Here is a 13509-nt window from a genome sequence, read left to right as displayed (position 1 = left end):
TTGAATAGTCTGTTCTGTACCAAGGTCATTGACACAAGCTTATTGCTAGTAGGAGCAATAAGCCTGAAATCACTTGTTAACCACCTCTCCCCCACTCACCCATGTTTATTCAAATTCCAAACTGCGCATGCCTCAGCCTCAGTTTTAAAATCACCTACCAGATATTGGTTTATTTACTTTATCTACCAAGATTGGAATGATTTTCCCCTCTGCATCTTTGGGACCATCTGTGAGAACAGTTACAAGTTTGCCAATTTCCTCTCCAGGTGCACGTGTACCAGCAGTTCAGTGGCGGTTTGTATCCCAGCCATATCAACGTAGTGACTAGGGACGTGCACCAAGAGCAGGAATTACTCAAGAATCAGCATCTCCAGCATGGTATTGACATCATGTGACCAGAACAACCTTGCTAGCTCAGTGTGTGAATATATTTAGGTTGGCATAAATCCACCCTTTTCATGCTACATGGCTGCTTCTGTAAGGCTACATCAGTAATCAGTTTAATGAGCTGTCTATTCACCTATACAGTTACTTTAATATTTACTTTATTACTGCAGTAGAAGTAGGTATACGCATATTATTTCCTCTTCTGCAGAACGATCTAATTAGAATATAAGACTAGCAACATGTGCTTTGAGATTCTTATATATAAGGTGTTACCATAGTGTAATATTAGGACCTCAAGACCCTGTCTTTATCCCACTCCTTCAGGGTCCATGGCTTCTAAAACTTTGCAGAAGATACCTCTCTCCGATCACATTCTGATTCCTCTATCTTCCTGTTTTCACTTGTGCCTCCTGTGTCTCAGGAAAGCAGTTTACTTTACTCATTTACATTTACTCATTACTTTACTCATTTGCTCATGCTCAAATAAATTGGTTAGTCTCTAAGGTGCCACAAGTACTCCTTTTCAGTTTACTTTGGTTCATCAAGAATATATTTTTAAATGTTCCAAATGATGTGGCCCCAGAAGCAGGGGAGAAGGCTGTATTCGAATATAAGCCAGGCCGTATGGCTCTCTCTCCCTCCTTTTAGTTGACAGTCCACCTAAAGAGATTTGCGTCTGCTGTAAACTTGAGCTACTGAACTTGGTATTTTTTAGCTCAGGCACTATGAGCTCATACTTTTAGATCCAGAAGTCCTGACTGAATGCCTGCTGCAGCCAACCCTCCCAGGGCATACAGGTCCCACCTGTAACAATCATTCCTGGATCAGGAAGTGGCAGCAGGGATTGAACCGATGCAGGACATCTGGATTGAAAAACAGGAAATTCTGCTGCCTGAGCTAAAGCTCAACAGTCGCAGCAGACAAGCTTCTGTATGTGATCTAGTCACCAGAAGGCGACAGACCCACACTATTTGCCTGGATTACATTTAGCACATTTCAGTTAAGTTTGCAGAGATCTCCATGTCTTCCACTTCTTCTGGCAGCATCAGAAAAGGGACAAACCCGTGTCCATGACTGAAGCAAAAATCAGGAATAGGCCCCAGAGAAAGAAATGTTTACACCTCATTAAAAAAATAAAGGACAGAAATTATGCACACAAACACTGGTTTCAACCATCAATATCTGATTCCTAACGAAGACAGGATGTTAAACTGTTTACTCTTCAGCCATCCGAAATTTCCACTAAGCTTACAGGTAGAATATGGCTGCAATGGATTAGGGAAGAAGATGCGACTCCTGAAAAGGTCCATTTTAGGCAGGTGTACATATGACTAGCAGGACAGGGATCAGAAGCAAAGAGCAGCCTCATTACACAAGCAGGAGGTGAGACTGGCAACTGGGTGAAGAGCAGGAACTAAGTAGATCAGCAGTGGGCAAGCCTGCGGCTCGCATGCGGCTGATCACGGTAATCTGATTGCAGGCTGAGACACATTTTGCTGACATTGACCATCCACAGGCACAGCCCCCCGCAGCTCCCAGTGGCCGCGGTTCACTGTTCTCAGCCAATGGGAGCTGCGGGAAGCAGCAGCCAGCATGTCCCAGTGTCCCTCTGCTTCCATTGGCCAGGAACGGCAAACCGCGGCCACTGGGAGCTACGGAGGGCTGTGCCTGCAGACGGTCAACATCAGCAAAATGTCTCGCAGCCCGCTATCAGATTACTCTGATGGACCGCACTCGGCCTGTGACTGTAGGTTGCCCACCACTGAAGTAGAGGGTCCATGCAGCAAGCACAGGCTAATGAGATGGCTGCACGTCTTTCACGGAGGTCACTGATTCCGTGACTTTCTGGGACCTCTGGTGCAGCTGATCCCACAGCTGCCTGAGAGGCACTGGTAGGGCCCAGGGTGGCTACCCTTGCCCCGCAAGCACCTAAGATTTAGTCAGGGGTATTTATAGTACAAGTCATGGACAGGTCACAAGCCATGAATTTTTGTTTATTGCCCATGACCTATCCATGACTTCTAATAAAAATACCCATGAATAAACTGTAGCCTTACTAATGAGTGTATCACTTTGCTTTGCTCACTAGCTACTCTCCGAGCGAATTTATGATTTTGATATTTGAAGCTCTTGATTGTGACCTACATAGACAATTCCAAGAGATAAATTAATTCAAAAACATGGATGAGATTACGGACACATGAAAAATTTTAGAAATTGAGGTAGAGCGTAAAAGCATATTTGACAATACCAAAATGTTCTGTGATTCTAAGTTTTGCCAAATTGTTTTGGCCAAAAAGCTAGAACTTTTCAGAAAACATCCAAATGCTTTGGCATATTTGAAATAAACTTTTTTAGTTCAAAACAAATTGTTTTAGGAATTGCTTTCAGTTTTAACAATTCAAAAATATTTGAAAAAATGCTTGAAATCAAAATCAAATGTTTTGTTTTGAAATATCTGTTCAATCTGAAATAATTTCTTTTTTAATTCACCAAAAATTAAAAAAAAATTTTCAATTTGACCCAAAACACTTTTTTCCCATTTTTTAGAATGGCCAATAGGGGTGGGGGGGAATCAATTATTTCCACAGCTCGAACTTAGCCCATTTTGCATTTACGTTATGTAAGACTAATACTACTCACTAGAGTATAAAGAAATCTAGATAGTCAAGCCATGCATATGGAAAGCTGCAAGCATGAAAACCATATCCAACCCAGGGAAGAAGGGTAGAGCACAAGAAAACAGACGACGACTCCAGGTTGAGGCAGCCATAAAAGCATTCCAAGAGATAATAGCTCCCTGCCCGTCACACACACCAAGGGGCAAACTGGTATTGCTGTGAAGAGGGACAATAGGTGACGAGACAGAAAACATGTTATTTGCTTCAAGTGGTGCTTACTCTCCCCCTTCAGAACTGAAAGATTCTCTTCTTGCTTCATATTAGAAGCTAGAGCAAATTAACAGGATTCAGCACATTACATGTGCAGGAAGTAAGATGACAGAGCAGAGTGGGTAGAGCTTATGTTTACATTGGGAAGTGTGACAGAGGTCTTCCCTCCTCTTTTCAGGTAAGTAGAATCATAGCATAACAATGCTGCTTTTATTCTAGAAGGCAGAGAACTGATAATTTATCTTTAAATTACTCCTAGAAGTATTACTGAGTTTAACTCAAATCCAGTTCCATGATCCCCCAGAAATTTCACTGTACCTTCCAATATAATATGAACCCTCAGTCAACATTCTGCCTAAAAGCGTCATGTCAGGTATGGAATATAGGCAATGTACTCTAAGGTTGTCCAACAGTTTGTACCATTCAGGAACGTGCTTCTAACATTCTCTCGTCTTGGACCCATAATCTACAACTTTATCTGATGATGTGGCTGTTGGCAATATACAAAGAAATAAATAGCTAGAAATAGAATTCCCATGTTTCCAAGCAGAGATGGATGCAAAAACAGACTTGATCTTGGACCAAGTGGAACTTGTGGCCTATTGTAAAAATGCAGTCAACATTTAAATTTTAATTTAAAAATATGGAGAATTGAACTATATTGTAGCAAATTTTATCTTGTAGCAAATTTTTTAAATGTGTAACTACTCAAATTATAAAGCTACACAGTTAAAAGTACCCAATTTTATTCAACTCATCATGTATTACAAATTCCCAGAATTAGCTCTTTGAGAAAAGGTACACAATATATTTATCTTCTCCTCTCAAATGAAAATTTGATATTTCTCCCCCTCAGAACTGTTTCAGTAGAAGCCGGAGTCTTGAGTAGCCCAGTTAGGTGCCTAAAAATATATAAAACAAAAAAATAAGGATCAGCAGGAAAAAAGAAAGCCATTTGTTTATGTTAGCCACTGAAATGTTAACAGCATATACCACATTATTATTTGTAATAACTTTTTAAAATAACCTATTCGTAAAGTTAGATGGCTGCTTCTGTAAATACCACGCAACAGGAATCAGTTTAATAATCAATCAAGTCATAATACATGGATAAATGAACTGCTTAAACATTTATCAGCATCAGAGTGTTTAATAGTGATTCATTCCCACATACCATATTTTTAAAGTTAAAGTAAACTTGTTGTGACATCCTTGTTCTATTAACAAAGCTACATTGCCACAAAGATTTTCCCTCGGTTCAGAAAGGCAGGAAACAAAGTATTTTTGAACAGTCCTGAAGTGTCTCAAAGTAACACTATTTCCAAATTTTGTTACTTGACCTTTACATGATTTTCTACTGTGTTAAAAACTTATCTACCTTAGTTTGTCAGAATGGTCCCTTCAGCCTTAGTGATAAATGCCAATTAAAATTTTATTTTGTATTTTTTTTAAACTTTAGTAGAAATTTTCAAAAAATCTGTTTTATCTATGGGTTTTCCCCAGAACATAACCATATCATGTAAGAATGTCTCAGGTAAATTAAATCAATATAGCACGATCCCTGGTGGACTTCATTGAGTCTTCTGCTTTTCTCTCTTCCTTCAATGTAAGAGACTTGGGAGCTTAGACACTGGCTTCCTCTTTTCCCCGGGGGTGCTCAACCCCACTCGTCCCCCAAGCGTGCCCTGTCCCCGCTCCTCCCTAGCGTCTCTTATATGCCAGGGAACAGTGGGCGGGATGAAGATGGGAAGAAAGCTGGTGGGTGCTAATTTTTTTCTGTGGGCTGGAGCACCCATGGAGTCGAGGCCTATGCTTGGGAGGCCAAGAGAGTCTCTCTCTCTCTATGTATATGTATTATGTTGGAGCAGAAGACGTTTCCTTCCTTTTAAACTAATCATTTATTTTCACTCTGGTTATACTGAAAACCATGTAGTTAAGCTCATCAATACAGCCTCTAGTCCTTAAACAAACTGATTCAGACAGTCTTAGAATTTTACACAACCATTCAATTTCCACGTTTTAACGTCAGTCTCATTTTTTCTTCAGGTGCATGGCTGCCCATAGATTAAGGGAGGTTTGTATTCTAACTATATCAACTTAGGGTATGTCTACACACTGCAGTCTGACACCCGTGGCTGGCCCGCGACAGCTGACTTGACCCTCCCACCTTGCAAGGTCCTAGAGCACAGGCTCCAACCCGAGTCTGGACTTCTATACCGCAAATAAACAGACCCCTAGCCTGAGCCAGCTAGCACGGGCTAGCTGTGGATTTTTAACTGCAGTGTAGACATCCTCTGAGTGACATGACTTCAAAGGCATGACTTACTAAAGAACTGGCATCTCCAGTATGGTAGCAAATAATATCTCACAACCAGGATGACCTTGCTAACTCAGTGTATAAATATATTTAGGTTAGCATATATCCATCCCTTTTCATGTTAGATAGATGCTTCTGTAATGCCACATCAGGAATCAGTTTAATGAATTGCCTATACCCCTATAAAGTACAAGAGGGCATTGTTAAAGGAGGACGAGAACCAAAACAGAGAATGGAAAGAGGGATATGGAACTATGTGAGGGGTGAAAGGAAGAGCTAGAAGAATAAAGTAGGAATATAAGAGATGAAAGAAAGCAGGAACTATTGCCCACTTGTAAACTCATGGCAACAAAATAAATCCTTTTCAATTTAATTCCAGTGCCACACAGCAGTTAAAAATGTCACTGAGGGAGTGAGAAGCAAAGAATACACAGTGTATGTTTAGTGACAATAACAAAAGTCTGTAGTTTTCTCTCCAAGTTAGAAGAGGATATGGAAATACAGACTCGTGTAACTGGTACTTACCTCAGCCCTACTGCTCTGGTTCAATTTTTTCTCAGTGTTCATAGCCAGCATCTGACTCCGGAAAGACAGGCTTTTGGTCTTTTCTATCACTTGTTGGTAGGGTGAGACTGCATTGTTACCCATAACTACGTGGCCCTAGAAATTAAATAGAAAACACTCATGAGGGATCATACTTTAATTTACCAAATATGCAAAAACATTTAACCACTCAAAAGTGATAAGAAATGCCAAAATTAAGGTTGTAAACAACTAACTCTGCCCTTAACACACACATATTCAAGTGGAGAGTATTTCTAAGATCCAAAGCAGTCTTCATTCAATTGTGTATATCATTTTTTGTTCTTGCATACTTATACTAGAGAGCTGTACAATCCACTGCTTATGTAGGCCAAGCTCATTGCACACATCAGGTACTACTTACACCATTCTATTCTACACACAAGCCCTTTTGTCCCACTCTCACCCATCCCCCTCTGTTTCAGAGCTGCTGGCATGAGGGTAGATGTATGTGGGGGAGGGAGAAATGGAGACAGCGCCCCTCCCATGGAGAGCAGGGTTTGCAAGGAGTCGCCACAATAGAAGTGAATAAGGAGGTAGGCCAAAAATCTCTGGGCCAGCTTTTCAAATCCTCAGCATCCACAATAATTGTCACCAGATTAGCAAAAGACCTCAGCTCCCATTTAGGCACTCAAATAAGGGCCAGATTTTCAAAGTCACTCAGCATTCAGAAGCTTCTTAGCGGGATTGTGACATCAAAGGCAAGTCAGCCAATTAGCCTGAGTTTAGCGGAAATCAGCTTTTTCCGTTTTTACCAAAAAAATCAAAAAGGGATGGAAACCCATTGATATCAAATTCTGGAACTGATCAGATGTGTTTTACACAAATTATCACATTACAACAGACAAACAGAGAAATGCCATTAAGTGCAGGACCGTACTTCACTTGACCAACTACACCTCTACTCGATATAATGTGGTCCTCGGGAGCCAAAAAAATCTCACCGCATTATATCGAACTTGCTATGGAGGGCCGGGCAGGGAAGGCTGTGCCTCCCCAAACAGCCTGGCCCCGCCCCCATCCGACCCCCACCTACTTCCCGCCCCCTGACTGACCCCTCAGAACTCCTGACCCATCCAACCCCCCTGCTCCCGTCCCGAGACCCTCTACCTCTTATCCAACCCCTTGAACCCGGCCCAGCCCCCTTAACACATGCTCAGAGCACCCATGGAGAAAAATTGGTGGGTGCAGAGCACCCACCAGCAGCTCCCCGCCCCAGCTCACCTCCGCTCTGCCTCCTCCCCGCTTCTCCCTACCTCCCTCCAAGGCTTGCTGCAAATCAGCTGTTTGGCACAGCAAGCCTCGGGGGGATGGGACGGAGGGGGGGAGGAGAAATGCTGTACTGCATTATATCCGAATTCGTGTTATATCGGATCACGTTATATGGGGGCTAGAGGTGTATTTTAAAATTTCACTCATAGTCCAGTTAACTATAAAGGATTAAAAAATATTACAAGCCACTGTGAGTATATCCAAGATTACAAAAAAGTATGATTTACAACTGAGACAATGTAACTTTAACCATACCATGACAAACAGGCTTAACTCCTGCTCTCAGAACTAGTATTAATGACCTCTATACCTGTTACAACAACAACTGTCTGTGCAGTGCCAAAATTGGTAAAGGAAGAACACCATACTTCAGAATCAATAGAATAAAAAATATGTAAAGATATATTAGTATTACAAACACTGTTAGCAACAAGTATGAAAGAAAATTATGATAAAACAAATCAAGCTGGACTCTTCTACACAATGAAGTACAAAACTTACCAATTTTGAATCTAACTTGGCATCAAGTCTTGCATTTCGAATTAGATTGACAATCCATCGTTCAGCTTCTTCAGGGGTCATATTTAGTTTATCTGCCAGCATACTGACGAAAGGAAAAAACAGACTGCTCTCAAAAGACAGAAATAATCATCATCTCTCGTGTTAGTGTAATACTTGTCATGTCAAGCACCAGGGGTCACTTAACAGTGATCACGTAAGCTGACAATTTCAGTAACAACAAGAAGATGCAAATTAGCAAAAACATTTATCATGTGCTAAATTGTGTGTGTTTGGGAATCATGTTTTCATTTGACTTTGAAATAATTTCATATACCACAGGTTTTGTCATAAGAGTATAGTCATAACTTTCTATAGCATGCACAAGCAATTACACGAAGTCTAAGCAGGAGTATACTCAATCAGATGCAAGCAAGATGCAAGCACAGTCCTATGAATTAAACTATACTATTTTACATGTTTGTCTCTAGATAATTAATTTTCAGCATACTGGCATGAAACTGAAAATTATCTAAGATTTATTTGTACTTTTATGTGGACACCTACTGGATCCAATTTCTGAAATAGTGTGGAATATATTATTGTGTAGAAATAAAAAATGCTAGAACAGTTTTGTTTGTTTGTTTTAAACTTTTAGCCATGCATCTCCCTCTCAATGGCACAAAAGTTAGAGCAGATCAAAGGCTGAATTTGCACCAGCTGCCTATGGCCCCAAAGAGCCTTCTTAGGAGCTGGGGATTGCTATAGACTATAGATGCTCTGGCCACATTGTTATGCCAGTCGCAGGGGAAGGAGCAGTGTAGCAGCTACAGCAGGTCTATGGCATATAAGCAACTTGCTACCAGGTAAATCAGTTTTGCGGCAACTCTATCCCATAGAATGACATAAAATTGCTCCAAAATAGCTGAGAAGATGGCTCATAGTATGCAAAACTAACCACTAAATTATAGCCACATTCTTAATGAAGAGGGCCTCTTCTTCAGGAGCCAATCAGCATACAGTAGCCAAGAGCGTGAACCTGAACGATTTGAAAATCTTGATTGGCTTGTGAGGTTTCTGGTTGACAGCAATCAAATATTGCATATGACAGTGTGTGTGCAATCCAAAAATAATCTAAACAGTACGTTCAACAAAAATACAGATATACCTACCACAAACCCTCCTTCATGAAATAAAATAATGATTTTTAACAGATTAAGACACACGCAGGGCTAAGACTCCTTTGCTTTATGGTTCCATCACTCATACCATTCAGGACACAGTCAGTCGTACTCAGTTGTAGGAATGGAAATAAATACACAGGAAAAAAATTTATAGTAGACTACCCCATACAACCAACCCAACACTTACTGACATGCTACAATTACTGCCAACACACTCACTGTAAGATGAAAGCCCCTAAGTTTGTTTGACACTTAAAAAGCCAAGAATGATACATGCTGTAATAAATAATTTAATATATTATTTAAAATCTGATTTTACATTCCACATGCTTAGTCATCCAAATGTCATTTCATAAATGGAAAAGGTTCAATGTTGATGAACAGTTACAAAATTTTATTATATCATGACTATATATTCCAGAAACCAAAGGTATTAAATAAGATTAGGCGCCTAAGTAATCTCACCACAACATAAAACGGCAACTAACACTATAAAGAGACCATCTGAGCTGCTTTTCCTTTTCTTGAAGGCTGGCTGGATTTAAATACAGTTTAGATAATTGGTTCAGGGAAGTGTTTCACATTAACTCAATTAGCAGTAAAGCACCACACAGCTGGCAGTTCACTTTGATGTGCTGTGTCATGACACTTGTTCCTGAACTTCAGAGGATTTCTAATATAGAAGATTCGTGACAATTTCATCACCCTCTTGAGGACGATACACTTTATCCCAAAAAGAAAAGGAGTACTTGTGGCACCATAGAGACTAACCAATTTATTTGAGCAATCCCCAGATTTCTTGCAATTTCTCATTCTTCAAGGAAAAACGCAAGTGGGGATGTGTGTCATTTTATTTAGTGGAACAGGCACTGTTTTGACCAGCCATAATTCCTCCAGCTGGTGTTTCCTGTGGCTTTCCAATAAACTCCCTGCATTTCCTGCTGGAGCTTGGCTCATTTTGGAGGCTTATAAATCTCATGCTTCTATCAGTTTCCAGACTTGGCTAATGTCTGATGCTTTTACCTGACATTTCTGACCCAAAAGCAAATGGGTAACAAAGTTATAGAACAGCCCCTCCCCCCTCTTTGTTTTACCACTTCCTGTTGCAAGCAATTCATCTTTTAATTGCCAAAAGAGTAGTCAGTAACTTTCTATCCAAGCCAGTTAATAGAACTCACACTAAACATATTAACTTAAGCACAAAAGAAAAAGACAAACATGATGATGGCATTCACTTTTGACATGCAGTTTTTAGAAAACTTAAGAGGGTAAAATATGCAGTGTATTAAGTAACTTACTTTGGGCCACAGTAATATAATTCATTTTTATTTAAAAAAAGCTTCTGCTGTGGAACAGATCATCAATTCACACTGACTAGGTATCTGCAATGCAGATTACCAAATATTTCAAATTTTAGAGTAGCAGCCGTGTTAGTCTGTATCCACAAAAAGAAAAGGAGGACTTGTGGCACCTTAGAGACTAACACATTTATCTGAACATAAGCTTTCGTGAGCTACAGCTCACTTCATTGGATGCATTAGGTGGAAAATACAGTGGGGAGATTTATATACACAGAGAACATGAAACAATGGGTGTTACCATACACACTGTAATGAGAGTGATCAGGTAAGGAAATTTTCCCACTGTATTTTCCACTGAATGCATCCGATGAAGTAAGCTGTAGCTCACGAAAGCTTATGCTCAAATAAATTGGTTAGTCTCTAAGGTGCCACAAGTCCTCCTTTTCTTTTTGCAAATATTTCAAGTTAGCAAATAACTAAAATAAAATGTCAAGGATAATGCACCACAAAGAACTTTATTTTTGTAAGTACTTGGATATATGTACTGTAGCATAGTTTAAAAGTTAGTGACATTTAGCAACGAAACCTCACTATAGCTCATATTCTGCAGACTGAAAATACTATTAAAAGTGGCAACACCACTCTCACCACCTTTTAGCAAAGATCTAATAGCAAACAGAATTAAAAAGATTGTACTGCATAAGGCCCTGATTCAGGAAAGCACTTAACTTTAAGCACAAGCTGAAGTCTTTTCTTGAATTAAGATCTATATGGCAAGCAAACTGTGTGTACTTATTGTAATACAAGTTTTCTTATAAGGTCTCTTCCAGTCTTGGAATGACTATTTCTTTGGAATCTCAGTCACTGTCCTAATACAGCAAGCAAACAACCACACTTCAGTGAAATCAGGATATTTGTGCTTAAAAATAAAAAACAAAAACACACTTCAGACCTTATCTACTACAATTTGACACTGTTCTTTTAACAAAAAGAAAAGGAGTACTTGTGGCACCTCAGAGACTAACCAATTTATTTGAGCATAAGCTTTCGTGAGCTACACTTCATCGATGAAGTGAGCTGTAGCTCACGAAAGCTTATGCTCAAATAAATTGGTTAGTCTCTGAGGTGCCACAAGTCCTCCCTTTCTTTTTGCGAATACAGACTAACACGGCTGTTACTCTGAAACCTGTTCTTTTAACAGAGCAGTGCTCTTAACATGTGTGCTAGCTATCTTAGTTTTTTCTATAGCTCCCACATGCATAGTACTTAAGCTATAATTTGCATTTTGCACTTCATATGATAGGTGGATTTTACAAAAACACAAACAAAAACCTTTTTGAATTTGTCAATATCCAGCTCTACCCTGCTCTAAGTGCCGGTGTCAACAATAGTCAAAGGAAGAGGTTTAAGGCACATAATAGTGTATATTTTCAAACACTACATGCCAAAGAGTAAAAAAAATATTTTAAGACAAGCTCTGAGAGATTTTCCAGTATCTTAATGACATCTTAATATTTACATTCCTCAGGTAAGGTCCAGGCTTTTCAATGGAGTTTCCTGATTTATGATACATTCTGTCTGTAGCTGGCTTTACTCAGAGCAGGTGTTGTCTATCTACAGTAGGCCTACCTGCTAAAGGCCCAAAACAAGATTTTTTTTTTACTTACATGCTCAATGTTGTTCTTACACTACTTATTTGAGACATTTACAAAATATATCTGATGTTGTCTTTTTGTTGTTGAAATATATTTGCAGGTCACATTTAAAAATTAAAGCTCAAAATGATATGTTCTTTTGAAGCCTGTTGCTAAATGCAAAAAAAAATTAAGTTTTCTTTAAAACACTAGTTTCAAAGTGTGCTTTAATGAGGAACATGCAGAAAAAGTTTCATTTCAAGAATGAAATGTATATGATTACAAATCAACATTTATATTTGATTTTCCATTAACTGCATTATGATAATAGAAAACACATTTGACTGCAGAATGGCTGCAAAAAACATCTAATTAGTCCAAGTGGCAAAGAGTCCTGTGGCACCTTATAGACTAACAGACGTATTGGAGCATAAGCTTTCATGGGTGAATACCCACTTCGTCAGCCACGAAAGCTTATGCTCCACTAAGTCTGTTAGTCTATAAGGTGCCACAGGACTGCTGCTTTTACAGATCCAGAATAACATGGCTACCACTCTGATACTTAATTAGTCCACGTCTTTTTTAAGCTTTATATCACACTGCACTTCTAACCTTGTCCACAGTCATTTTACATTGAGTATTTTCAAATGTGATGTAAATTTGTAGTCAGTGTTCTAGTTTACAACTTTCCAGGCATCTGGCTCAGCAGCCTCTAAGAGAAAACAATTTGCAAGCTGCTCCTAAATAAACATCAAGAAACCATAGTAAGTTAAATTCAGTGTTCTTAAAACACACATACAATTTAAGCAAACAAGAAGATTTGCTAACAAAACAAAGTATTCAAACTGATTTTTTATTTAATAATTTCTCAAGCCAAAAGCACAGAATTCCTGCCCATTGGGCACACCTCAGCACCAGCTGCAAATGCTGGTTGTAAAAGGATGATCATTGTGAAAGACTAAGCATATTTTTAAAGGTAAACTTGAAAATTAAGATTAGCAAAAGAGGTCAGTTTTATGGCTTTCCTGAATGTGTGGCTAGAGCCAATAATTCAACGGTAACTACAGAGAATAAAGATGAAATGAAACTAAACTACTGACAATAATACACCTTGCTCAATAAAAGTGCCCAGAGATTCAAAGGGGGTATTTTTCTTGATATGATCAACTGAATTAATTCACAATTATAAGCCATCCCTGCTCTAATAAAGAGCAGAACTGAAACTAATGTGGGTTCTAGATCATCATTTTTAAAAGTGCCCACAGTTGCAAGTGCTAATAAAAGTTTTATTATAGTAAGTAACTTAATACTTAGAAAATGTAAATTCATATTCTCTGTCTCTTTTGTCTCAAACAAAAACTTTGACTTTGACTAAAACAGCTTCAAGATGCAACTCTTCAGATCATTTTGCCTAAGTTAAGTGTCTTACAACCTCAACTCCAT

General features: G+C 39.1%; 1 protein-coding gene across 1 annotated transcript in view; it reads right to left on the bottom strand.

Annotated features, from left to right (window-relative positions):
* Positions 1–4007: 4007 nt before the first annotated feature.
* The window catches only part of EIF3E (eukaryotic translation initiation factor 3 subunit E), a 57945-nt gene continuing 48443 nt past the window's right edge, over positions 4008–13509 (bottom strand). The window contains exons 11-13 of the mRNA XM_084618360.1: positions 7951–8053; positions 6121–6255; positions 4008–4180 (exon numbers count right to left, since the gene is read on the bottom strand). Of these exons, the coding sequence (XP_084474486.1) occupies positions 4142–4180; positions 6121–6255; positions 7951–8053 (277 nt within the window). The 3' untranslated portion in view covers positions 4008–4141. The remainder of the gene's footprint in view (positions 4181–6120; positions 6256–7950; positions 8054–13509) is intronic.

Source organism: Lepidochelys olivacea (assembly GCF_965140295.1).
Source record: "Lepidochelys olivacea isolate rLepOli2 genome assembly, chromosome: 2".
Taxonomy (NCBI): Eukaryota; Metazoa; Chordata; order Testudines; family Cheloniidae; genus Lepidochelys; species Lepidochelys olivacea.
The sequence above is the reverse complement of the archived record's forward strand: the minus strand, read 5'-3'. Positions and strand labels throughout refer to the sequence as shown.